Source organism: Lepidochelys kempii, chromosome 16 (assembly GCF_965140285.1).
Source record: "Lepidochelys kempii isolate rLepKem1 chromosome 16, rLepKem1.hap1, whole genome shotgun sequence".
NCBI classification, from domain to species: Eukaryota; Metazoa; Chordata; order Testudines; family Cheloniidae; genus Lepidochelys; species Lepidochelys kempii.
Window position 1 is genome coordinate 17,861,188 of NC_136395.1, and position 27,783 is coordinate 17,888,970.

The 27,783-nt window shown below is 41.0% G+C and overlaps 1 protein-coding gene across 14 annotated transcripts in view; it reads left to right on the forward strand.

The window, feature by feature from the left end:
- Nucleotides 1-683: 683 nt before the first annotated feature.
- The window catches only part of FUBP3 (far upstream element binding protein 3), a 56,422-nt gene continuing 29,322 nt past the window's right edge, over nucleotides 684-27,783 (forward strand). For 7 of the 14 annotated variants that reach the window (XM_073314631.1, XM_073314641.1, XM_073314640.1 and 4 more), the window contains exons 1-7: nucleotides 684-821; nucleotides 7,976-8,081; nucleotides 21,960-22,010; nucleotides 22,458-22,491; nucleotides 24,404-24,453; nucleotides 26,309-26,380; nucleotides 27,661-27,718. In XM_073314631.1, coding sequence (XP_073170732.1) covers nucleotides 735-821; nucleotides 7,976-8,081; nucleotides 21,960-22,010; nucleotides 22,458-22,491; nucleotides 24,404-24,453; nucleotides 26,309-26,380; nucleotides 27,661-27,718 — 458 coding nt within the window. In that variant the 5' untranslated portion in view covers nucleotides 684-734. Of the gene's footprint in view, nucleotides 822-7,975; nucleotides 8,082-12,025; nucleotides 12,168-21,959; nucleotides 22,011-22,457; nucleotides 22,492-24,403; nucleotides 24,454-26,308; nucleotides 26,381-27,660; nucleotides 27,719-27,783 lie in introns of those variants that run through there. The other 7 variants (XM_073314635.1, XM_073314642.1, XM_073314632.1 and 4 more) reach the window with 6 other exon arrangements.

Sequence of the window (27,783 nt, forward strand, 5' to 3'; positions counted from 1 at the left end):
GTGTACCTGACTGAGAAACACCGGTCTAGGGTTGTTTGTTTGTCTGTTTGTTTTTAAATAAGGGAACACCAGTAATAACCGTGTTGCGTCATTGTGTCACATTATGATGCCTTGGGGACCCCGCCATGATTCAGGGGCCTTGTGTGGGGGAGCTAGGGGTCGCACAGACAAAACTGTAGCAAGCTGGGAAACTTCCTGGGCAACCCTCCCTGCTGGCTTGGTCTAAGTGCGTGCGATATTGATTATGCCTAGCACTGGAATGGACCTCGAGAGGTCATCTAGTCCAGTTGTACCAGCGGTGCTGTGGGCCCTCAGGGCAGGGCTAGATTATCTAGGACTAGCATCATTAATTAAGATGCTAATGAGCGATGCTATAAGGGAGGAAGGGCAATGAGCGGAGCGGCTCCCCAGAGGATGGGGTTAGTGCGGGGCTCGGTCCACGCCTCCCCACCCCTCTCCCCCTAGGGAGCCATGCGGCGCCAGCCACCAGCGCACGAGAAGCACCGCCCCCGAGCAAGGCCTTGCACGCGCCGGAAGCGGCCTCGTTCTGGCGGGTTGCTGACGTCATTGTGAGAGCCCCCTATCTGCTGGGCTTGAGGTCCCCTTCCCCCTCTGCTTCCGGCGGAAGTTTGGGGCCTTTCCTTTTCCGGGTACGGGTGCCCAGGCGGCGGAAAGAGGCAGGCAGGACGGAGCGGCGGCGGTGGCGGTAGTGGTGGGGGTGGCTGGCGCGTGTAATGGCGGAGCTGGCGCAGGGGCAGAGCGCGGCTCCAGTGGGGATTAAATCCGAGGGCTTCGCCGACGCTTTGCACCGGGTCCGCCAGGTAACGGAGCCCGGGCACAGGAGCAGGCCTCGGAGCCGCTGCTAGGCCTCGGGGCGCGAGAGGGAGCGGGGCGGCCCGGCCAGGTGGCGAGTGGGGCAGAGGGTGGAGCGGCCTGCGCGTGGGGCGCAGGGGCTTGCGCCTCCTTCTGGGGAAGGACCCCGGGGGGCTGGAGCGAGGCCTGCGAGGGGCGGGGTGGGAGGGGGATGGCATGGGCCGGCGCCCTAGGCGCACCCTGGATGGGCGGGGAGCGCTGGGGCAGAGGTTGTGGGGAGACCAGTCTCGTGGCTCTCCCAGGCCTTGTTCACCACCTGCCCAACTTTCTCTCTGAAAAATAATGCCCGGACCTTGTGTCTGTGCAGCGCCTTTCATCACCCAGGAGGCCAGAGTGCTTGTGAAAACGCCTCCCCGCTGTAAGATTTAGGAAGTGTTGGGTGCGGAGGGGGAATAGACCCCTAAGGGGTTTATAGGGATGCAAGGTTGAAGGAGGTCAGACAGCTGGAGGTGCAGGTTCTGTGGGCTTTTGGGAGATATGGTTACTTTGCAGTTCAGTGGTTGGGCTTCTGACACAGAAAAAGTGGCTGTTTCATAAAGAAATACTAACCTGCAACATTTTCCTTGGCAAAGTTAATAGAAATAAGCTTTCACCCTTTTTTTGTTCCTTAAAAAAGGATACTTAAGACTAGTCTAGGTAAATCAATTTAAACTATAATATAGGGAAAATACTGTATTTATCATTAGGGGTTAGCATCCATCCCAGAAGAGGTGGAAAAGTGTAACTTCTGTGATTCTAAAACAAAAATATTCAAAGATGGGTGGAGAGGGTTAGGGAAATCCAAACAACTTTTCTGCATAAAATCTAGGATGTCTGAGAAATGTAGCTCACGAAAGCTTTTGCTCAAATAAATTTGTTAGTCTCTAAGGTGCCACAAGTATTCCTTCTCTTTTTGTGAATACAGACTAACACGGCTGCTACTCTGAAACCTGAGAAATTATGGTGCTCCTTAGCAATGTGCAAGTTTATGAAAAGTGATCTCAGAGACAGGAGACCACTGCCTTGTGGGTTTTGCTAGTTGTGCAAAATTCATTCCTGTGTATTCATCATTTTTCTTGTTCCATATTTATCGCAGGTGTTAAATGGAACTTGTTCATTGTGGTTATTTACATTCCAACAGGACATAACGTGGCTAACTACTAGAAGCAAGTCTTGAAGATTCTGTATGGTCTTACTGTCCCTTTCCAGTTTTGCTGGGGTGGTGGGGGAAAAGATCTCTGTTGCCCAGATACCTGTATTCTATTCTTTAACTGAGAAGCTCCTGGAGAAATAAGTTGGATCATGAAACCTTTTGACCTATTGTTCTAACGAAGCGAAAGGGCTCACCACTTTGTACAGCTCCGTCATAAACCAATATGGTAGCGAATACTGATTTTTACCTAGTCTTCAGAGACTTGTGCAAAGACACTGGCTGTTCTAGGTAGCACATCATCTACTTTTTTCGGAAAGACACATTATCTGCAACTTACTGCTTTTCAGCTATTGATCCAAAGCATCACATCTTAGTAATGTTTTACAATATGCAATAGGTAACTCTCTTCTGCAGTGACCCAGACAAGGCAAATCAGATTTTTTCAGTGGCTACTACAGCTGTGTTGACTTGACTGCATGTTGATGTCTGTGTCTTCCTGTTAGCATCAGATTGTTAACCTTTAGAGGCTGTTGTACTGGGAAATATCGTAGACACATGTCATAATCTGGACCTCTTACTGAAGGCCTCCAGCTTTTTGCAGAAATTCATTTTGAGTATTTGAGAATGTTTTCTGCCTTTTCTTAAGTAATGGATGGACTTTATCTTGGACAGCCTGCTCAGGTAGAAGAAAAGTTTCCATTATTTGCTGATCATTTGTGGCTTTTTGAAAGGAAACGGAGTACTGCATTGGAAACATACTGAATTCATACTGAAATGCACCATTCGCTGGATCAATAACGAGTTAAACGTGAAGGAGGAATTTCTGTGACTGTATTGACCTGTGTATATTAGTGAAAGTTGATCGCTTATCTATGCTAATATGGCTGCTCTGTCAGATTTGTGGGTTATGGTAGGATTGTTCCACACACTCATACACAGAGAAAATGGAGCATTAAACTGTACCATAATCAGGGCCCTCTTTCATTGTAAACTGGCTTTTCTTTACGTTTAACAGGGGAATGAATAAATTGATATCCCTAGGCCCAGAATGTACTGAGTTACTCTAGTGAAAGCTTTGAAAGTCTTCAAAGCCGTCCGCTTCCAATGAAGTGTCCTAGGAACAGGACGCTTTACAGGCCTTTATCAATGAAAATAAATGTGTCTGATAAATGTGGGCTCCCCCAAGATTTGGTAGTTGAGTCACTGATCTGCTATTCTGTAAGATGGTTGTACGCTGCCTGGCTTGACAGCTTTGTTCAGTATTCTTTGGGGGAGGGAGAGTTGTTGATTCTGGGCAAAAAATAGAACTTAAGATCAAGCTCACTATCTTAATAGCTATGAAGGGAGTTATAACTGAGTACAAATAGTTTGGCTCATGCCTTGCTGTGATGTGACTAAATCCTTGTCACAGTGACCAATATGAAATGAGGTGGTCTTGGTTCACTTCCTAGTGGGCAGTTGTGTGCCTTACAGATCCAACTATCACCTCTTCACACCTCTGGCATTCTTGTTGAATGGGGTGTAGAGACTGATTCTGCTGTCTTGTCCCTAGAGATGGTGACTAAGATTTTGGCTGAAATTAGAAAAGTTTGCACTGTACTTGTCCATGGCATACCTCTTCTGTAGGTAGATGTCATTGGGGGGCGGGGGGATTTCAGCAATATGGTACCTTTTTATGAACTCTGTTCGCTTAAAAAAATCATGCAAACCCTAGAACTGCTACAGCTCTGCTTTGGCCCCTGGGTTATTGATGTAAATACCCCCTCTTGTGGTTTTGAATCAATTTTGAGCTAAAGCTGCATATAGGACTGTTAATCTAAATGTGCTGGAGGTCCACTTTCACTTCTCATATGGGTTATATTATTGTAAATCTGGGTTGAACCATCAGTATTATGGGCAACTAAATATTCAGGTCAGTAGATCTACAGGATGATCAGACACAGTAACTGCATGCTTAGACATTGTGAAATGTGCTGGCAACCACAGAAGTCTGTAGGACCTTTCAAAGAAATGAGTTGTCTTGTTTTATTGGATTGTCCTAGGTGAACCCTTTTTTTATAGTAATAGTGTAAAATTTCTGATACAAACCTACAAAACAAAAAGATCTCTAAATGTATGCTGATGCTTTGAGACACATGTTCTCCCCGCCTTCCATGGGGAATCTCAGATTCGTGGATTAGCTGACATATGCAGTAGCCAGCTCACATAGTGAGGCTGCTGATACTGTAATTTGGAATTCAATTGCTTTTGAGAGTTAGAACATTTGTATTACTCCTTTAAGGAATGTAACTTGTATTAACAAATTTTCCTGGTGATGCATTCCCCTCCCCTCCTTAACAGTCTCACCATGTAATAAATTATTTTTCTTTGTATGGTGCTAGTCCCCTCTCCACATGCACATGGCACTCTTGCAGTGAAGTGATTTGCATCATAAAAAATCTAAATTTGAGAAATTAGCCGGATACTTACTAGCTGGAGGTTTAAATTGACTATCTAGAGGAAGATGCAAAAGACAAAGTTAGCGGCCCCGTCGTTGATGTGATGTGATGGGTAATGGCTGGTAAGCCCTTGTTCTGCCAACCTTAGGTGCTGGGATTTTTATCATGGTCCCATCAGGACCCTATGTGTAAACTCCATCTTTCATATCAGGCTCTACCTTGTAGGTCTCCTTTTTTAATTTAAAAAAAAAAAAAAAAGGGACAGGAAGAACACTCCAACCACTCCTTTGGAAGGGAGATACTTCTCTGCCTCTTTGTGCCTTTTTTGGACTCCTAGGGGTGGGGAAGGGGGAGGAAGGTATCAGCTACTCTACATCTCCCTGGCCTTTTCCCCCCTCCCCCTCATTTCTTAGATTTTCTTCAAATAAATCAATAGCTGGTCTTTGCTGCTGCAGCTGGTTTTCCCAGTTAAGGCAAAACAAAACTTACATGGCTCTGGACAGTTTCACCACTCCTCACAGGGTTCTAGATAGCAGTTGAGAAACTGACGCAAGTCACGTTACCTTCAGTATTCTGCTTGACAAACATGAGCAGCAGCGGAGGCACCGGAGCTGTTGGAAGACTCAGGGCGATAATACTTCATTGAGTTATATTGTATTAAGATCTGAAAGATTCTTTTTGTAGCTGTAGTCTAGAAACTTAGACTAAATTCTGTAGAAGTTGATGGTTTAGGTCCTATCACACTTGCCTTCGAAACTTTCATCTTCCGCACGTGAATGGATTTTAAATCCTTAAACGATATTGTAAAAGAAGGATGCACCAGAGGTATAAATGGACAGAAGTCTAAAAGGTACCAGGTCACATGCCTCCCGAACTACTAGGAATGCTTCAATTTAAAGAAATAGTTTTATTTTTTATCTTCATTGTAAATAGTAAAGCACGTACAACTATCACTTTTTCCATGACTGTACCTCTGCAAATGTGTAGCTCAGGTTTTGAATGGCCAGCCAAATCCCAGAAATAATTTCTGCTTTAGTGATGTTTCTACAACACACTTTAGAATTAAACTGAATAAAGGCTTTTATATAGGGGGAATGGAGAATGACGTCTAGAGGGGTGAAAGCAGTAGCTAGCAGTACATTACTCAAGGTCATCCAGTCAGATAAGGGCTAGGGCTGCATGCTTTTGTTAATTTCCTAGCTTCAGAATGCCTCATTTATCTTCCTGCAGAACCTGTAGTAATAAATGAGGCTCCTATTGTAACTTAAACAAGAGACATTAAAACATAATGTAACTGCTGCATCTATTCTAAATGTTTGCTAACTTTACATTGTAGTTTTTGATTATTTTTTTTTCCTCCTGTGGTAAGGAATTGGTCAGTGGTCCCTGTATAATCCAACAGCGGTCTTTAAAATATTCATAAGCCTTGACCAGCTTGAAATAATTGTGCATTGTGAAAATGCTGACTTTGAATTTTAGTCTAGTTTCTGTGGGCCAAATTCTGCCCTAATTGTATATTTTTGACTCTTAGCAGGGTAGTTGGGAAACAGCACAGGTGTAGCCAAGGGCAGGATTTGGACCAAATGAACTATTTAAAGTATAAATTCAGTTGTGGAAATTGGGGCGGTGGGAGGACTTTTTTAACAAAATAACTGTTAAAATGGGAGACGGTTCTCAATGAACCTGTTAAAACATATGATCAGTAACCTGCCACAATATATTAGGGCTCGCAGACCCAGTCTATTGCAGATCTGTGGATTATAAATTATTACATAGGAGCTGTTAGTAGATTCCAAAAATGGCTGTTTATTTTTCCGTATTGAAGTGGTATTTGAAATGTAAATAGCTTTAATAAAGCAACCAAGCGAGGGATAGCAGATGGGAGGAGGGCCAGAAACATGTCCTGGTATAGAATGTGACAGTTTACATAAGCAGGCACCTGAGACACTGCATGTGTTTGGGGAGGTGGACAGTACATATTAATGTGACCCCTAAAATTGTATTTACATGAAACCAGTGGTTTTGGGTGACACAAATAAACCACACCTGAGTTGTTCTGTAATTGCAGCATTTTGTGGAGCTGCATTATTCCATATATTAAAAAGAAACTAGATCGCCTCAGACTGACCACCCCTTCCTCTTCAGTGGGTTCTAGAAAAGATGCAACTTGGGTTTCAGCTGCCCCTGTTAATTTCCAGTTGTACATGCAAGTGCACCCTGTCGAGATTGCAAAAATATGATAGGGAAAAGAGGGAAATCGAGAACTTCTTTTGGAACCTGCATACTGATACTGTTTTTATATTTATATTTATACATATACATATATTATTTATTTTTAAAGGAAGGGGGCAGACTGAAGACAACCGAAGGCCATTTTTATTCACTATAAGTAGCACAAACAATGTTTTTTACTCTTTTAAAAAAAAAAAATAAAAAGAGTGAAGTGAAAAGCAGTGTCCTAGTGTAATAGAAATCCATGTTACAAAGAGCTTTCTACTTTACTTACTGCAGGTCCTGAATTTTGGACAGCCGGCTTTTCCTCTGCAGCAGTTGGTAGCGTCAACAACTTGAACCCTTGTAGATATGTGTCAGTTGTTGCAAGGAAAGCTACATTTTAGAAACACCTTTGGTTATATATTTCCATCTCTTTTCCCTTCATTATGAAGAATGTCTGTGTAAAAAGATATTATTTTGTTGCTATTGCTTATTCTCTACTGAAATCCCAATTAGTAGTAATCTGATATCAGAACTGATTGTGTGGAAATGATTTTCTGCTACTTTTATTCTTCTGAACTAAATCCTCCATCAAACTCCTAATACAGAGCCTGTCGAAATATTTTTCCTTGGAAAAGAATGAGGGGAACAATACAGAATAAGACACTTTTCTGACCATTCATCAGGTTTTGCATGAAGCATCATTTCATATACTTTATGCTGCTCTTATTAACAAAAATCCCTCTCAAAAAAATGAGTGTAGTTTCTTGGTATCCCTACGTTTATTTTAGTTACTTATCTGGCCTCCATTGCTATGGTATCTGCACACCTCACAGTCTTTAGTGTAGTTATCCTTGCAACACCCCTGTGAATTAAGAAGTGCTACTATCCCCATTTTACAGACGAGGAAATGAGGTAGAGAGACAAGTGACTTACTTGACATCACACAGGGAGTCTGTTGCAGAGCAGGGAATTGGGCTGCTGAATCCCAGGCTAGCACCCTAACTATTGGACTGTACTTCCTCTACTAATAACATCTGATATTTAAATAAATGCCTATGACATGGTACAGGAAACAACGCTGGGCAAAGGAGAATGTATTGAAATAGGAATATCAGAAGTAAGCAGAAACAGTTAACTTGTGAAGTAAATTACAGTTTTTTTCATCTTTGCGCCACGAAAGCCCTGATTTTAGTAGCTAAAAAGACAAAACAGTAACAGGAGAAAGTGCTCTAGTAGACAGCAAGGACCAAAGAATTTAGTTGCTATGGCTGACATTTCACATACGCTAATTTTTAAACAAAATCTGCTTCAACAGATTGCTGCTAAAATTGGAGATATTCCTCACTTGAATAATACTGCGCCGCTGGTGGACCCCTCTGTCTATGGTTATGGAGTACAAAAAAGACCCCTGGATGATGGAGGTAAGCTGGCCATTTTTTGACAATAGGTATTTCAGATATAGCATTCAGGAATGTTTATTTGTGGACATGGAAATAGAGGATCAGTTTCGCATTTGTAGTAGGAATAGCCAAGATGACTTAGTGGATAATTTTATGTGTCGAGATTGTACACAAGAATTCCTGTGCTGTTTAGTTTTGCTCAGATAGTACAACACTCATATTTTCAACCGTATTTTCAAAACTATACATTCTACAAGGAATATTATCAACTTACTGGTTTTTAGAGAGATTTAGCTAAGTAATATAATTATTTAACATTTGAATTGTAAATGAGGTATCATTGTGTTAGGGACTATGTACACATAACAAAAAGACAGTTCCTTCCTGAAATTGCTTACAGTCTACATATAAAACTGTAAACGGCAGGTAGGTGATAGCACACGGTAGCTGTGAGATGATTATAACAAGTGTAACAAGCAGCAGTCACAGCATGACAGCTGATTAGGTAGGCATCTCAGCACAAGTTTTATAGAGAGACTTAAAAGAGGAAACTGATGGGGCTATTTCTTATTTCCTAGTGGGAAGGTTATTCCATATTTATCCATCACAGTATTTCTTAACCCTTTCTCCAGTGCATCTGGTGGTGGCCATGGTTTGAGTCAAAATACTAGACTAGATAGACCACCTTGTCTGATCCTTATTTTATATTAATATTCCATTATTTAAAATATCCTTGTGAATTGCTAAAAATGTTTTCCTGGCTGGTAGTTTGACTTTTGTAAATTTTTGCTGCGTTTCTGGTGCTACAGAAGTCAGAATGGATGCGTGTATCCATACGAATCTGTGTCATCAGTTGTGCACTGCTCTTGGAACAGTGTGTTTTATTACCTGCTGCCTTACAGCACCAAAAAGCTCTCACTTCCTTGTTGCAGCAGTTGTATCAAAGGGGCTTTGGTCTCCTTTTCCTCACCAGATTAGAAAACTAGTACTTACAGTTCCGGTTTTTTGCCTGACAAAGGTACCCTTGCTGGGTGATTCTTTTCCACAAATGTACTGTTCAGACTTTGAAATTTTGCATATAACCTTAACTTTCTCTCTCTAAATGTAGATGAACTTTCAGTCACTGGATTTTTTTGTGATTGGGGTAATGCTCTAATGTAGGGCAACACCAGAGCAGCACAGGGGAGGGAGGCAGGCAGGCAGGCAAACAGTCTCATCTTAGGGTTTCACCTATGGAAGGAAAAATACCCCTCCTCTCTGCTAATTCTCAATTGCCTTGGGAAATGGATGTGACAAGGTGCTGATAAGATGGGTGGACTGTCTCTTCCTTCTGAGGAATCATTCTGGGGCATGGGAGAGAAGTTCCTGGCCTGCTGTCGTCTCAGCTGTCAGAAGATACTCCTTCCTCCAATATCAGCCCTCAGTGTCCAAAAGGAGACCTACCATTTGCTTCCTATTCAGTTCAGTGGGATATTTCCTCTTGTGCACCCATATACACCCCCCCCACACACACACACAGTTGTTGGAGTGTTCCTGTGAGACCAGCCACCTTCCATCTGGGCTAAAGCATCATTTTTTCAGTGCTTGCAATGCCCTGCTATGAGAGCGAGAAGCCTGTTCTAATTCTCCGTCTTCTGTATGGCAAAACTGTGTTACCAACTTAATCAGTGAACTGTTCAAACCTGATGCTCTTTCGTAACCAAAATGGGCCTCTTCAGAGTGTTACTAGTTGCCTTACTAGACTAACCAAATCTTTTGTGTTTGACTAGATCATAAGTGCTTAGCACATTCATTTTGATCCAGTTAGAGCTGTAATAGCCCCTCTTTCCTTTCCAGTGGTTCCGTGCTTCATTTCCTCTGAAATTCAACAAAAACAAATGTCTGATTATGGGCATACATCTCTAATGAGGGTGTTCCTGGAGTTTTCCTCCATTCCAGAATTATGCTCACTACAGTGCTCAGTGTTAAGGCCTAACATTCTTCCAGTGAGAGTTGAAAAATATTTTACTGACTGCAGTGAAAGTAAGAACAGCCATACTGGGTCAGACCAATGGTCCCTCTAGCCCAATATCTTGTCTTCTGACAGTGGCCACTTCCAGATGCTTGAGAGGGAATGAATAGATGCAGTGATCCATCCCAGGTTGTCCAGTCCCAGCTTCTGGCAGTCAGAGGCTTAGGAATATACGGTTATGAAATTGCATCCCTGACCATCTTGGCTAATAGCGATTAATGGATCTGTTCACCATGAACTTATATATTTCTTTTTTGAACCCAGTTATACTTTTGGCCTTCAAAACATCACCTGATTGACTGCGTTGTGTGAAGTAGTACTTTCTTATGTTTGGTTCTGGTGTTATGTGAAGGGGTAAATAACACTTCCCTATTCACTTTCTCCACAGCATTCACAATTTTATAGGCCTGTATCGTATTACCCCTTAGTCTTTTCTAAAATGAGCAATCCCGGTCTTTTTAATCTATCCTCCTAATCATTTTTGTTGCCCTTCTCTGTACCTTTTCCAATTCTAAACTTTTTAGAGATGGGCAACCAGAACTGCATGCAGAATTCAAGATGTCATACCATGGATTTATATAGTGGCATTGTGATATTTTCTGTCGTATTTATCACTTTCCTAATGGATTCTAACATTGTTAGCTTTTTTGACTGCCACTCCACATTAAGTAGATGTTTTCAGAGAAATATCCAAGAACTCTTTCTGGAGTCGTAACAACTAATTTAGAACCTATCATTTTGTATGTATGTTTGGGTTTATTTTTTATGCATTGCTTTGCACTTATCAGCCTTGAATTTCACCTGCCATTTTGTTGTCCAGTCATGCAGTTGTGTGAGAACCCTTTAACTTTTCGCTCTCAGCTTGGATTTAACTATCTTGAGTAATTCTGAATTGTGCAAATTTTGCCACCTCACTGTTCACCCTCATTTCCAGCTCACTTATGAATATGTTGAACAGAACAGGTCTCAGTACAGATCGTTGGGGGACCCCACTATTTTCGTGTCTCCATTGTGAAAACTGACCATTGATTCCTACCCTTTGTTTCCTATCTCTTATCCAGTTACTGATCCATGAGAGGACTTTCCCTCTTATCCCATGACTACTTACTTTGCTTAAGAGCCTTAGGTGTGGGACCTTATCAAAGGCTTTCTGAAAGTTCAAGTACACTATATAAACTGAATCACCCTTGTCCATATACTTGTTGACCACCTCAAATAATTCTAATAGGTTGGTCAGGTATAATTTCCCTTTACAAAAGCTGTTGACTCTTTGCCAACATATTGTGTTTATGTATATATCTGATAATTTTGTTCTTTACTAAAGTTTCAACCAATTTGTCTAGTTCTGAAGTTACTTACCTGCTTGTAGTTGCTCGGATCGCTTATGGAGCCTTTTTTAAAAAAAAAAAAAAAATTAGGTATCCTCCAGTCATCGGTTACAAAGGCTGATTTTAAGCAATAGGTTACATACCCCAGTTCTGCAGTTTCATGTTTGAGTTCCTTCAGAACTCTTGGGTGAATACCATCTGGTCCTGATGACTTATTGTTTAGTTTATCAATGTGTTCCAAAACCACCTCAATCTGGGACAGTTCCTTAGATTTGTCACCTACAAAGAATGGCTTAAGTGTGGGAATCTCCCTCACATCCTCTACAGTGAAGACCAATGCACAAAATTCATTTAGCTTCTCTACAGCAGCATTGTCCTCCTTGCATTTAGCTTCTCTGAATTGGAAATGGCAATGAATTGTCAAGCTTACTACGTTTAAGTGTGAGGGATGATTGTATAAAAAAGCTTATGAAGTTATGAAGCTTATAAAGTTTGTGAAAACAAACCTGACTTTAATCTTCTTACCCTTAAGTAAATATCAGTTGTATAGTAGTAATAAATTCTGCATGTTTACTTGCTTCACTAATCTGCCAAAATAAGATTGTGGCATGTATTTATGCCCTTAGAATGAAGAAATTAACAGACCAGTTGCATTGGGGAGGGGAAAAGAGAAGAATGAATCCCTCTCTACCATGGGGCACACACTTTATCAGTCTCTGGACTGGAAATTCCTGCATGTTGCACAATCACCTAGTCTGTATTTGGCAAGTAAGAAATTTCCCTCTGGCACTTTTTTGCCATGCCTTTTATTAAAGTATCCTACCTTTGATTTTAACTTGTTGTTGCATGCATTGTTAAATAACAAGATATTATGCAAAACTGAGCTCAATTATGTCAGGTTCAGATGAAATATTTTTAATTCATACTTTTCATGTAACTAGATCAAAACTGATAGTCACTTCAATAATTATGAAGCAGGAACAGTTCCCCAACAACATGGCGGTGTCTACTTGAGTAAGGATGTTTCTGAGAGGCTTCTGAAAACAAATTTCAGTCTTGTAGAAAAGCCTGGAGCCTGTCCATAATTCAAGCAAAATAATACTTGCCACTTAACATCTTCTAAGCATAGCAGTAATCGAATGCTTCAAAATGGTAGATTGGGACGCTGGCTGTTCCATATCCAGCATCTGGTGATGGTCTCGGCTGAAGCAATCTTTCATTAGTGGTGGGTGCTTCAGAAGTGGAAAAGATGTTGGTCTCTTGTGAGTGTAGGAGGTAAAGCCTCAGATATTCCTCCCTCACTTCTTAACATCCCAGTAGTCCTGATCATGTTGGAGGTGAGATCTATGAAAGTGCTCCATTTTAGAAAGAAAGCAAACCAGATAGCAGTTGGGTAGGAGTGAGGGAGCTTTTCATGGGAACATGTTATCCCAGACCTATAAACTAAAGAAAGAGCATCTTGAAAAATTTCCATACTTGTTTAAGTGTGCAAAGTATTGCACATTGGAAGGAATAATTTTAATTACTCGTACATCTGATTCCGTTCTAAATCAACTGTAACAACTGAGGAAAAGCTGGGCATCCTTATGGACAGCTCGGTGAAGACCTCTGCTTAGTGTGCAGCAATGGTCAAAAAAGAAAACAGTGTTAGGATGTCTAAGGAGTGGGATGGAGAATAATACTAAACATTATCCTATTCTATAAACCAATAAAGTGGCCACCCCTGGAATACTGTGCTCATATAATGAGCCCATAGAATTCACTGCCAAAAACTTAAGTATGGATAGCAAGAACATCTAGCTTTAGTAAAGATTTAAAGGGAAAACTTTAGGTATATCTTCTCACTTCAGGACCTAAGCTGACCTCTGACTAGTGGGGGTTAGAGAAAAACTTTTCATGGGACAGATTGTTGAAAACTGCCTATTACGTTATTATGTATTTGTATAATACTTAGCACCTAGGAGCCCCAGTCATGGACCAAGACCCCATTATGTTTGGTGCTGTATGGATACAGAACAAAGACAGTCCCTACCCCAAAGAGTTTATAGTCTAACTATAGAACAAGAGACAACAGACAGGGGAGTACAATGAGCCAATACAGGTATGGTAGGCAGTGGTCTCATCACACCAGCAACCTAACCATTGCCAAGATTTTGTTGGGGTTCTTGTACCTCCTTTCAGCATCTTGAAGTGGCTACTGTCAGACTGGATACTTGACTAGATGGCTCACTGATTTGGTCCCGTATGGCAGTTTTTGCATTTATTAAAATCTAAATCTGAATTGAAAAGTGAAAAATAGCATCTGATACAGGTGTATTTGGTTCTATATGAATTCTTAATAGACTAATGACCAAAGCACTTTTAGAATGTCATCTATATTAGGGCTGTGGATTAATCGCAGTTAACTTATGCGATTAATTAAAAAAATGAATTTCATTTTAAACCATAAATACCAATTGACATTTATTAAATATTTTGGATGTTTTTCTACATTTTCAAATATATTGATTTCAGTTACAACACAAAATACAAAGTGTACAGTGCTCACTTTATTTTTGATTACATATTTACACTGTAAAACAAGAAATAGTATAAGTACTGTAGTGCGATCTCTTTAGCATGAAAGTTAAACTTACAAATGTAGAATTATGTACAAAAAATAACTGCATTCAAAAATAAAACGTCAAACTTTAGAGCCTACAAGTCTACTCAGTCCTACTTCTTGTTCAGCTAATTGCTCGGATAAACAAGTTTATTTACATTTATGGGAGATAATGTTGCCCATTTCTTATTTACAATGTCACCTGAAAGTGAGAGCAGGTGTTCGCAAGGCACTTGTGTAGCAGGCATTGCAAGGTATGTATGTGCCAGATATGCTAAACATCTGTATGTCCCTTCGTGCTTCAGCCACCATTCCAGAGGACATGCTTCCATGCTGATGACTCTCATTCAAAAAAATCAGTTAGTTAAATTTGTGACTGAATTGCTTGGGGAGAGTTGAATCCTGCTGTTTTACCGACATTCTGCCATATTTCATGTTATAACAGTCTCTAATGATGACCCAGCAGATGGTGTTCCTTATAAGAAATCTTTCACTGCAGATTTGACAAAAATGCAAAGAAGGTACCAATGCAAAACTTCTAAAGATAGCTACAGGACTTGACCCAAGGTTCAGGAATCTGAAGTGCCTTCCAAAATCTGAGAGGGACAAGGTGTGCAGCATGCTTTCCGAAGTCTTAAAAGATCGACACTCTGATACAGAAACTATAGAACCCAAACCACCAAAAAAGAAAATCAGTCTTCTGCTGGTGGCACCCATTCAGATGATGAAAATGAACATGGGTCTGTCCGCACGGCTTTGGATAGTTATCAAGCAGAACCCATCAGCATGGACACATGTCCTCTGGAGTGGTGGTTGAAGCGTGAGGGGATATACGAATGTTTAGCATATCTGGCACATAAATACCTTGCAATGCCTGTTACACAAGTGCCTTGCGAACACCTGTTCTTGCCTTCAGGTGACCTTGTAAATAAGAAGCGGGCAGCATTATCTCCCATAAACGTAAACAAACTTGTTTGTCTGAGCAGTTGGCTGAACAAGAAGTAGGACTGAGTGGACTTTGTTTTATTTTTGAATGCAGTTACTTTTTATACATAATTCTACATTTGTAAGTTTAACTTTCATGATAAAGAAATTGCACTACAGTACTTGTACTATGTGAATTGAAAAATATTATTTCTTTTGTTTTTTACAGTGTTAATATTTGTAATCAAAAATTTAGTGAGCACTGTACACTTTGTATTCTGTCATAACTGAAATGGATATATTTGAAAATGTAGAAAACACCCAAAAATATTTAAATAATGGTATTGTTATTGGTTAACAGTGCGATTAATCGCGATTAATTTTTTTAATTGCATGACAGCCCTTTAATACATATATACAAATATAATTTTATGTAGTCAGACCTTGTACTTGTAAATTTAAGCCCACAGTGAAGTCTTACTGGCAAATCATGAACGTCTCCAAAATTTGGTTGTGCTGTTAAATAACCTCGGCAGCATAAATTCAGCTTCTGTAATGAGCTTGCTAATTCCTTACAGTTCCTTTCAATTTCATCGAAAGTTCCTCATTCAAATAGATGCTTCCCTATAGCAGGCATTGTTTGGTTTCCCAGCAGAACCTTTTAGAGGTGCTGTACTCTCTCTGGTGGATTTTGTACACATAGACTTTGTCTACATACAGTGGATAGAAATACTGATATTACTCCGTAGTTTATTGGGATGCAGTACTTGAAATCTGGTCTCTAGCTTTCATAAAGTTGCATGTACTTTACTTGTCCTTGACCCCTTGTATATCTTTGTGATTTTTACAGTCAAAATGTCCTTGTTAAAAAAATTCTGCTATGTAAGACCATGCAAACAAAAGGAAAATTGACTGACAGTGCAGGGATAAAAAATAAGTGACCACATGCAAAAGCTGTGAAATTCACTAAGTTATCAAACTTGTAGGGATGGAAGGGGGAGAGGAAATATATTTATTCTTTCAGTGTTAATAATCTTAAGTTTTACTTGTAGTAGTAAATAAATCTTAAACAGAAATATGATTATCCCAGTAAATACCCTCTTTAAGTGTAGGATGAAAAGACTGTATTCCTGCAGCAAACTAGGGTCCCAGTCTAGTAAGCCTCTTCACAGAACTCCCCCTGAATTTTAAATGGAGACATCTAAGGCAGAGGTTCTCAGTTTTTTGGTAGCCCATGATTTACAGATGTTTATAAATGCCCAGCTCGCTCCCTACTATGACACCTGTGGACCACATTCCTTCCCATCTACAACTGCATAATATCCCTGAGATCTCTTCAGTGATCATGTCTATGGAAAAGTAATATTGGGAAAGTATGTTATATTTTTAATAATCAGTAGCTGGAAACAGGGACAGCTTGTGCTATGTGACTAGCCAGTTTTTCAGCACAGCACCAGTGGTCCATGGACCACAGTTTGGAAACATCACCACAAAGGGACTTTTCATATCACTTCCATAAACATGTGTTGGATTTTGGGGGGGTTGGTTAAACCCTGCTGGTAAGTGTCAAAACAAATCCAGTAGTAAAAAATAGCCTGGCTCAGGCATTGTTCTCTTTTTTTCTTCTTTCTTAATACTCTTGCATATTCTGTGAATCCAATTTTCCAGTAGCGGAATGTGGGAATGAACTGCCAGGGTCTAGGAAATCTTAACTCATACCTGTACAGTTCTGTAAATGGCTGCCAGCACTGCTGAGTGATGTAAGATTATGAAATTGTCTCTGAGACAAATGGTGGCAGTGCATTGGTCATAAGTTCTGTTGCTTTTATAGCCTTTCCTGGGAGAAGAGATTTGTCATAGTATTGGAAAACAGTGCATAAATCCCCCCTCCTTTTTTTTAAATAACCTTAATCTACAGTTTAGAGCTACTAAAATTGGCTGCACTAACCTAGGCTGTGGGTCTGAAATGGAGCCTGAAACAGAGGATTTTCAGTTTCATTATTTCCTTTCTCTGGGAAGTACTCTAAAATGTGCATGCTTTTCTTCACACACAGGGCTTGGACAGGGTGGGGGTCTAACTGAGAACTGGTAGCACAGTTCGGCAAAACTGGCTTTATTGGCACGAACACTCACTCTAACTTCTGTTTAATTTTATGTGGCACTTATATAGCACCCGTGTTCATAGATCTTGAAGCGCTTTGCAAAGGTGGATTATCCCCATTTTAGTGATGAGGAATGTGCACAGGAGGGGGTATAAATCGTAGAGTGCTCTAAAATGTAGACCCTGCTGACATGCGCTAAAAGATTCTTCATGCATGTTAACATATAGTGCTGTGTCAAACAGGACTACATCAACGTGCATTAGGTGCCTTTTAGAGCATATCAGCAGGGCCTATACAGGGTAGTTAGAGTGCAACACTTTAAGTGCTCTACAGTTTACACTCCTCTGTTGTGTGTTGTCACACTGTGTAGACAGGGCCTGAGTTGCTTAGATATAATGTCTTGCTCTTGTTTGCATGCAGTTGAAAATAGAATCCAGCTCTCATGACTCAGTCCCCATATTCTATTGGCTGCTACTGTTGTACTGCCAGAATATTTTTAACTAATGGCGCAATTTAACCATTTTACAGCATCAAACAATTTTTAAAAAAAAATTTGCTTTTTCAAAGGAAGAGGGGAGCTTGTCTAGTAGCTGCAGCATATTGAGTCTCAGAAATTGAAGATCAGACCCTGAACTTTGTCATGTCCATTTTAAGTCCAGTCAGGCCTTTGAGGAATTGTCTTGTATTCTTTAGTGACATAGGATTTAGAACTGGTGCTCAGCCTTCAGATAGAGGACTGCTGCTGTTCTGGGGCAAAGAGCGTTGGCAGGAGGAGATAGGGAAGAATCCTAGAGACATCTCCCCACCCCCAAAATGTTTATAGCCACTTCAAGTGGTAAAGCAAATCTAATGTTTCACATTATTTGTGTTAGAGTAGTGCCTATAGATCTCAACCAAGATCATGGCCCCATTTAAGTGCTGTACATACACATAATAGGAGAAGATCCTTGTCTCAGAACTTCCAATCAAAATAGACTAGAACAATGGGTGAAAGAGAGGACGTATTATCCCTGTCTTGCAGATGGGGAACTGAGACCAAGAGTCAGAAGGTTCTGTGGCAGAACCAGAACCCAAACCCAATCTTCTCTCCCCTCATTTTAATGATCCCTTAAAGATGCAAATGTTTCATTTATAGTAATGAGCACTTCAAAGGAATTGTAACTTAAGGAGTGGAAGAACGGCAGACCTCCCCTCCGGTTGAAGTTCTTTAAGGCTTCATTAGGGAGAAAACTAGTGACAGACTTGAGGAGGGAGAAGTATTTGAGGGAAAAATACACTTTAACCACCCCATCCCCCAAACACTCCTGACCCTCTTCAGTAAGTGTGTACTTCTCAAAATCCTAAAGTATAGTTTGCAACCTTCTATGCCTCAGCTTCTGCATGTGTTGCATTGCTGTGGTTTTATTCTTGTGAGGGATATTTTCTTCCATAAGATTGTATATTCCCACCATGCACATTAATTTGGTGGGAGGCACTGCACTGTTTTATAGGGTGGAAAATAAAAACTAAAAATCTGCATTTGTGTTGAGTATCTGTTAGGCAGAATTCAGTTATCAACCAGCAGGTGCCATTAACAGGAAATTGGGCTGATTTTATTCAGTCTTTCTCCTTATTTGCAGTAAAATGACTGCACTTACAGTTAAATTGTACTCAATAGATGTGAAGAGGGGGAGGGGGAACACATATGTGGCCTATCAGTGTTCAACCCCTTCCTTGCCATTAAGCGGAAGATGGTGCCCTCTGCGTAGAATATATCATCAGTTTTTGGTATTTCAGTACATGCATTCTGTCCCAGACTTGCCTCTCTATTAGTCTGTCTTTCAGAGCAAAATGGGCATGTTTGAGAGAGAATGAAACTTCAGATTGTTGGAACCATGGGCTAATCATTTTCTCATGGAGGGGTAATTTTTTTTTTGGGGGGGGGGCATGGAGTTTCTCAGCATTTCATGTTCTTGGGTAGGGAACAGGGAGAGTGCATGTACGTGGAAGATGCAGGCAAGTCTTGTGCTTAAGTCATATAGGACTAGGAGGCAAGAAATCTGGGTTCTACTCCTCTGTTACAGACTTTATGTAGGTGCCTTAACCTTTGTGCCCCCCATTTCCCCTTAAGTAAAATGAGGCTATCTACTTTACCTGCATGTTGAAAGGGTTAATTTGTTTGTAATGCGCTCAAAATCTTTGGATGGGAGGCTCTCCAGATGTGCAGTACATTATTTTCATGACTTAAATGAGCTCTTCTGCTTGTCAACAAAACAGTATCTCCCCAACCAGTACTTGTTACAAAATGGAAGCTATGCTTAATTATCAGTGTAAAAATTTAGGACAGGTGGAAGGGTTTATTGGGGTACAGCTCTGTTTCTTAATCTGTTTAATATTCCTATCCAGTTTGCTAAGAGAGATGCTGAAACGGATTGTGTTAGGGAAAATGCTAAAAAGAAATGTGAAACAGCCCTGGCAATAATGGGACTGCTCTTTCTGCGACCTTGTTGGAATAATGTGAAATTGTGATCCATGGCTAGGGCCCCTAGTGCTGTGGTAAAACAAATGATGTCTCTTGCCCTATTATTGTTGTAAGAGTATTTTTAAACCAGCTTGGGAACAGGATGGTATGTTTCCGAATTTACTGAATAAGCTTGTATCTTATTTGCTCAGCCCTTCTGGGTAGTAGTATCTTTATCAATAAGAGCAAATATTCCCCATTACATCACCCAACTTTTCTACTGCAGTATTGATAACTCTTAAATTAGGACATTTTATATTCAGTGTGAGCGTATGCAAAGGCAAATCTAAAGGGGTCAATAACACAGCAGTTGTCTTACCTCTGAGCTGAACAGCATAATAAAAATATATATATTCTGTCAATATCTTGTCCAGGACCATTATCAAGATATTGACACACAACAGAAATAAGGTATTGACTCTGCCTATTTTATTTATCTAAAGAGTGTGTTTGGTCACAGATTTTATGCATTTTTCTATTAGAGAGACAAGGTGGGTGAGGTAATATCTCTTATTGGACCAGCTTCTATGGGTGAAAGACAAGCTTTTAAGCTTACACAGAGCTAGTCTTCCGGTCTGGGAAAGGTACTCAGTGTCTCGGCTAAATCCAAGGAGGAACATGTTACAAAAGATCATTTTAAGGGGAGGTGGGCAGTTAACACCCCTGCAGTCAGGACAAAGGAGGGTTAGCAGGTCACAGGTTGTTGTAATGAGCCATAAATCCAGGATCTTTGAGTCCATGACTTGTTGTGTCTAGCAAAGTTATGAATTTAAGCTCCCAGGCTAGTCTTCTGAAGGTGTTGTGCAGGTTTCCTTTGAGAATGAGGCCTGAGAGATCAGATACAGAGTGATCATTCTGTGAAAAGTGTTTGCCTGCTGATTATATGGTGGTCTTGTCTTGTCGTTTTCTTTCCTGAGAGTTCATTTGAGAGCATAGTGATTGTTTAATTTCACCCAGGTATTTGCTGTTGGGGCATTTAGGGCACTGGCAGAGGTATACCACATGTTATGATAGGCATGTGAAGGACCTATGGATCTTGAAATGTATGTTGTGGGAGTATTGGTCATCATAAGGGTGGAATTGTCTGCAACTTTTGCATCTGTTATGACAGGGTGTTGCTTCAAACAACCCTCCAACCTCACGGTGCTCATCAGAAGCAAGGTCTTCACAGTCCAAGACATACCAACTCAAAGCAGCATCAGACCCTGCCATAACAGATGCAAAATCTGCACTTCTCTCTGCTCCTGTGATGACGAATACCCCTCACAACCAACGTAATCAAAATGGTCCTTCTAGTTGTTAGGAGCAAATGGCCCATTTCTTAATGTGTTTCACACAGGTGAAGTTTTGTAGTGCGTTTTGTGGGATATTTTTCCTACTTTGCAGTGGGACCCCGTTAGGGATGTAAAATATTTAATTGGTTAGCATTAGTCTAAATGGTTAACCCCAGGCTGGCCAGCCCGCCAACCCCAGGAACCCCATGCTGGCCGGCCAGATGCTGACTGGCTGGAGCAGCTCCCAAGCCCCTCTCCCTTTAATCGGGTAACCGTTTAAACAATATAATTTTAAACGTTTAAATGGATAACTTTTAAAACAATATTTACATCCCTAGACCCTGTCAGAACCTCCCACCAACATAGCTACACCCTCTCGCGGAGGTGGAGTTATTAAGCCTGTGGGAGAGCTCTCTTCCATTGGCTTAGAGTGCCTTCTACAGACGTACTATGGCGGCACAGCTGCACCGATGTAAATTTGTAGTGTAGACCTGCCTTGAGCACCTTTCCCGGCCCTGAAGAGCCCTGTGTAAGCTCAAAGCTAGTCTCTCTTCACCAACAGAAGCTGGTCCAATAAGATTACCTCACCCTTCTTGTCTCTCTAATATCCTGGGACTAACATGGCTACAGCACTGCAAAACAATACTCTTATTATATTTGAAGAATGTGAGGTGCATCCATTTTCTTCTTCTCATCAGCTGAGTCACAACTTATTTCAGATCAAAGAATGTGAAAGTTATCGCTAAAAAGTTTGGAACAAAATATTTATCACAGTTCAGATAATCAAAATGGTCTTCTAGCTGTGGAGCAAATGGGAGCAAATGGCCCATTTCTTAGTATGTTTCCTACAGGTGAAGTCCTGTAGGAAGCTTTGCAGGATGTTTTCCTACTTTGCAGTGGGCCCCTGTTTGTAATTGCACCATATTTTTACGGTAACTTCTGGAGGAAAAATTAATCTGGGGGGGGGGAAGGCTTGAAACGAATAGCAAAAACACTGTCTGGTTGGGGGAGGTTAGTTGAGGAGGTGAGGGGTAATCCTAGATGAGCCACCAGCTGACAATGTAAGTGTGGCTAAAATGTGTGTATTCAGTAGAAATGTGATAAAAGGATACAATGTGGGTGCCACAAGGTTACTTAACAGACCTATTCCTTTAACAGGTCTCCGTTTAAGTGGGCTCCATGGAGCACAGATAAGAGATACAGAGAGAAGTATGTGCAAGTGATCTCTAATGCTTCTGATTAAACTAAATCTCAAAATCTGCTTTGGCTTTTTGATTTTTTTTTAATTTAATATGTACCAAAATCTGCTTGATCTTTACATTTGGGTTTAATTTGGGAAGCGGGGGAGGTAAGTTTACAGGGATTTGGGCTGGCAGGATTTTCTCCTATGACTCTCAGCATGGGGAGATCCAGATCAATTTCGTATCCTGTGTTCAGCTGGACACTGGATTGTAGACTGCGTTGATCAAGAAATCCCCTCCTGTTTCTTACCACATAACACATTCATTTCAGCCATTGAACCTAAATTACCATTTTGCTTTTCTTTCTTTTTTTTGATGAAATGGTAAGAACTCTTTCTGTAGGGATGAAGTTAGTTTATCCGTACTAATGCTTTGATTTTTTTTTTTTTTTTTTCCCTTTTCCTCTCTGCCACAGTAGGTAACCAGTTAGGGGCCCTGGTACATCAAAGGTAAGCAGTGGGTTATGTTTTATTATTTATTGATCAGTTCTAATTGTTTATTGATCCACCATCTGTACTAGAGTGCTAGGAAGTCAGAGGTTGAGAACGTGGAAAACTATTGGCTCTCTTTTTCTCCAGACTGCAGTTTTTGCCTACCCTTTGAGACACTGCACACTTGAAAAAAAAAAGCTCACATTTTTGTAAGGAAGGCTTGGATTTGGCTTCATCTACCTTTGTAGGACTGAGCATAAGAAAATGACGTGCTTTTTTGGCAGTGGAAGAGGAATCAGAAGTATTAAGCTGGCAATTGAGGTTTTTCTCATTTTGCTGGTAAAATATGACCCCTCGGATGACTTCTTACCCGGCATGGCATAGTGTGGCTCTAAAGGATGCTGTCTTAAGTCTTAGAGTAGCAGCCGTGTTAGTCTGTATCCGCAAAAACAAAAGAAGTACTTGTGGCATCTTAGAGACTAACCAATTTATTTGAGCATAAGCTTTCGTGTCTTAAGTCGTGCTTGGTTTTTAGGATCTTGTGTTTCTGTAGCGAGTGGTGGTGGTTTCACTTCAGAAGTTGCCTCTTGCTCAAAGTCCTTAAATTCCAGATATGTTGGTGGCAGCACACTACCATCATAACCAATCCCCCTGTTAAGGGCTCAGCAGAAAGGGCAAGGAATGGCTATGGATACTTTCAAGCTCCCAGTGTTTAGAAGTGGTACTATTACACCCAGGTTGAAGTGTGATAGAACAGTTGGTAGACCCTTGCTGTGCCTGTTCCCTTTCCAAACAGAGGACCTCATTCTTTAAGCTGTCAGCTAGCACTCTTTCACCACCACTAATTTACTCGGGGACCCTTTTATAATACAGGATCGAACCGTAGCATCACGCTGCTGTCTGACAGTAAGGGCGACCCATATTCTAACTCTGGTAAGAGTGGGACAATATAATGCTGCAGTAGGTAATCATGTTATGGATTAGGTCCTCAGTCATAAGTACTTATCTATGGCGCAGCTGGGGAAAAGTTTAGAAATTCATATTTTTATTCTTCCTATGGCTGTTATAATACAAACTGTGTCATAAGATCTCGCAAGAAGCCTCATTAGAAACCTATGCTGAGCTTCCTCCAAAGATATTTAATTGCTTTCAGGGGTGTCAAACAAATTGGATATTGTGCATTTTCCAATGTATGAAGAGTTGGGAAGTGTCTATCAAGATTCACTTGAATCAAGTGCTAATAAAAATGGCAAATGCCATATTCATTGGGGTGTGTTTAAGAGGAGTATCGTGTGGAAAACAAGCGAGGTAATTATTCTGCTTTACTCAACGCTGATTAGGCCTCAGGTGGAAAACTTTAGTTTTTGGCATCACATTTTAAGATGGGGAAATTAGAGTGTCCAGAGAGCAATAAAAATGATAAAACATTTCATGAAAATTTAAGACCTATGAGGAACAGTTGAGAACTGCTTCTGTTAATTCCAGAGACAATCTAGCCAAGGGGAGGTATAATTGTCTACAAATACATGAAGGGATATTAGAGGTCGGCGGCCAGTTAGTCTCATGCAGTAAGGACAGACCAAGAAGTAATGGTCTTAAGCTGCATCATGGGAAAATTGAGGTTCCGTTTTAGAAAAAAGATTTACAAGAACAGACAAAGGAGGTATGGAATCCACTTATGTGGAGCTGATCAAGGGTAGATTTAAAATCTATCAGAGTTTAGGAATAACTAAACCACTTCTTCCACAAAGAAGGGGGTAAAATAGATGACCCTCAAGGGCTCACTTCCAACCCAAATGGTTTTGATTATGGCTGAAGTGTTTACTTTTCTGTACAAAACTTTGTACTCTGTGTGGCTGACTTTTGTGGGAGGACAAAGGTGGTCTACTAAACTGTTCTTTGCAGTGACTATTTGAATCTCTATTTTTAGGACAGTAATAACAGAAGAATTCAAAGTGCCTGATAAAATGGTTGGATTTAGTAAGTATCCTGGATGTTTTTGTTCTAAATTCAGTTTCTAAATGTGTGTTCTGTTCAAGAACAGTGCTTATTGTGGTGGGTGAGGAATAAGACTCACAGCTTTAGTCAATGCCACTGTGAATTTACTGGCTGTGAAAAATCTTGCCTATTAATAACATCTCCCAGTAAGGGCAAATTAAACAGGGTCTGCCACAGTGCCCTGCACTTAAAAACCCAGATATAAACTACCTGTTTGCTGGTAACGGTTTTATAGTGATGAATATGGAATAGGGTTTTTTGGGGTGTGGGGAGGCAGGGGAGACACATTTCTGAAGATGTACTGTTCTGGCAACTCTGGCTGTAACCACAGATTCCCCAGACCAAATTACAAGGTTTACCAAGAATGAGTCCATTTGCCAGTCACCAGAACCAGTTACTGCATTTAAGTATGCTATTGTCAGTGTGGATGGGGGAAGAGGGAGGAAAGAAATAGCGTTTAAACACTTAAAATGAAAGTTGAATTTTTACAGATCCCTAGTACGCTCAGTGCAGAGAGAAATAACTGGGGTGCACTTTCCTGCACGGATGGGTTTCTCTCTCCTTTTTCTTCCTGATTTTCTTCTTCTCTCCTTCACTTCACTCTTGCACCCTTGATGATGTTCTCTCACACTTCACCCTGATCCCTGTGTTCCTTCAGCTGTTCACTGTTTCTCCTTTCAAGGGAATCCTACTGCTGTCATGACTAGAGTCATGCCATGGCATGTTCCATAACCTTGGGATTCCAGCATGTCATCTCTTCTGGTAAAGGAGCATCACCCCAAATGCTGTGCTTAGTGTGTGAAAAGGGAAATAACCATCCGAGTTTACTGCTGTTACACATAGACCGATGGACCAGGATGTCCAACCTGAAGCTGAAATTGAAAACTCTTCCTGGCTCAGTTCAATTATTCATTTGTTGGTTTCTTATAAAGGAGCGGCACTCTTTCTCTCCCCCCCCCACCCCCATGCCCTCCCATCCCAATCTTTTAGGGGGCCAGGTGCTGGCCATTCCGAAGGTAGTTCTGTAGTTCCATGAGGAGAAGGTCTGGGCAAAAAAGTTAGTATGTGGCATGAAGCAAAGAGGGTGATAAAGATTCAAGCTCAGACAGAAACTAGCGGAAGCAAGTTCCACAATTGAGGGCCTTCTGCTTAGAGAATGTTGACCCAATCATGCCTGTTAGACTTGGCTGACCTGCAGCTGTGCTCCACGTTACTCTTTGGGAAGAGTACGTATGACTGGCCGTGCATGTTCTCTCCCTGATATACAGTGTGAAACACAGTCATCATTCAGTGATGCGGGGGATCTAAGGGAGGCCAGTTTTCACTTTCAGCTTGAGGTCTGTTATGGCACTTCAATATAAAACCAGGTGTATTCAAGTGTAGCTCAAACCAGCAACATGCTCTTGAAGGAGAGGCAGTGAATTCTTTATTAAAAAAAAAAAAAAAGCAATAACCCAAATACCTTTGCTTATGGCTGTCCTGATAATTTTGCAGCCACTTTTCTTATCCGACCTGAGATTCAGGTTGTCACAGGACAATAACCTTAAAACACCTTTCCTGACTTGGCTCTGTTTAGTGACTTATTTTTACCTACCGTGTATTCCCACTTCAGTGTAAGACTTGTATGTACAAGGAAATACAATTACTAGAATTCAGCAAAAAATGTAAGGATTCTACCCTAACGTTGGCTTTCTGTGTACCAGAGTATGGGGAGGCCTGTTTTACAGTTTTGGAATACAGTCTCCCCTTTACTGCCAGTTGCAGTGGAGTAAAGGGAGCAGATCCTCTGCTCTTGGCTAGGACAACAGTAAATTGACACTTGTTGAACTTGTTTCAGTAATCGGCAGGGGCGGTGAACAGATCTCACGGATCCAGGCAGAGTCTGGCTGCAAAATTCAGATTGCTCCAGGTAAGAGCTTCTGTGTGTAGTGGACAAGTAGCAGGGCATGGCATTGAAATATGGCATGTCCAATAGATGTGGAGACCTGGCTGTGCATCACATTCATATGTGTTATCGCTGGTTACCTAATGATGCACAAGGGAATTCTGTTCTGGGACTGACCTCCATACTAACACAGAAAACAGACCTGTTAGCTACTTCTGGGAGCAAAATGAGGGGACCACCTCTAATCAAGAAGCAGATGCACCTTAAGTGTTAAAGGATGGTCCATGTTGTTCCCTACAGAGATGGGAAATGCTCCTGTTCAGGGCTGTCTTCCAGTGGCACTTCTTTGGAGAGATCAGATGTGGATTGTATTTAATTGCATAGACTTGTCAGTTTTTGGAAACTGAAATTTCAAGAGGTCGGGAGTTGCTCCTGATCGGATCCATCTCAAACTAAAAAGGAGACCGTACCAATCTGTTGTGGTATGCTGCGTATTCTTGCTTTGTACTATTTTTCTGTGAAGATACTTCCGTTTCCCCGAAGGGAAAACAGACTATGTTACTACATGGGGAGGAATATAGTTACTGCAAAATATTGTCTTCTGGGTTCTTAATCTTAATTGGCAGGGGGAGATTTAAAAATAAAGGAGAGATCCATTTTGTCTTAGAACATGTTAATGAGAATTCAAAGATATCGAGGATCAACATATTTCAATGTGCAAAGGGAACATTTTAGTGCTGCCCTTTGGTCACTGAAGCAGCTGTCCAGTTTTTTTAATCCAATTGAATTGCATGTAACAACTCGTTTACTAGGAGTGTGACACTTAAAAGAAAGCTAACATGGAATATATAGTTGTACTAAGTGTAGGAAAACACCATGATCATATCAGTCTAAGATGCCACAGGCACAAGACTGAATACTCACGCAGGAGTGAGTGTGCAGGGTGATTGAAGGATAAATAAGATACTTAACAACTATTTGCTTTATTTCCAGATACATAATTATAATGAATTGCAGCCAAGAATTCAGATCAGGTGTAGAACCTGATTGCTTCATGCAAGTACTGTGTGTACTTTGAGGCTGCACTTTGTTCTTGAGACTGGCTGTCTCTAACTACCCTCTTATAACGTGCAATCCATAATGGATCATGTAGATTTTACTGCCTCTTTTAAACATGAAAGAGCTAGTTGTGTAGGCTGTGTCTAGGCTGCTTGTATCTGCCTGCTTGGCTGACTACTGTTGGCCATTCAAGAGTTGTGAAATATCCAATCCCTGTTGTCGCCGTGTTCTTGTTCCCTTAACAGACAGCGGCGGGATGCCTGAGAGGCCCTGTGTGCTCACCGGAACACCAGAGAGCATTGAGTGAGTTTTGTTTTGTTCTTTTTCTCTATCTCTCTTTCCTTTTCCTCTTCCTTACCACTGTGTTC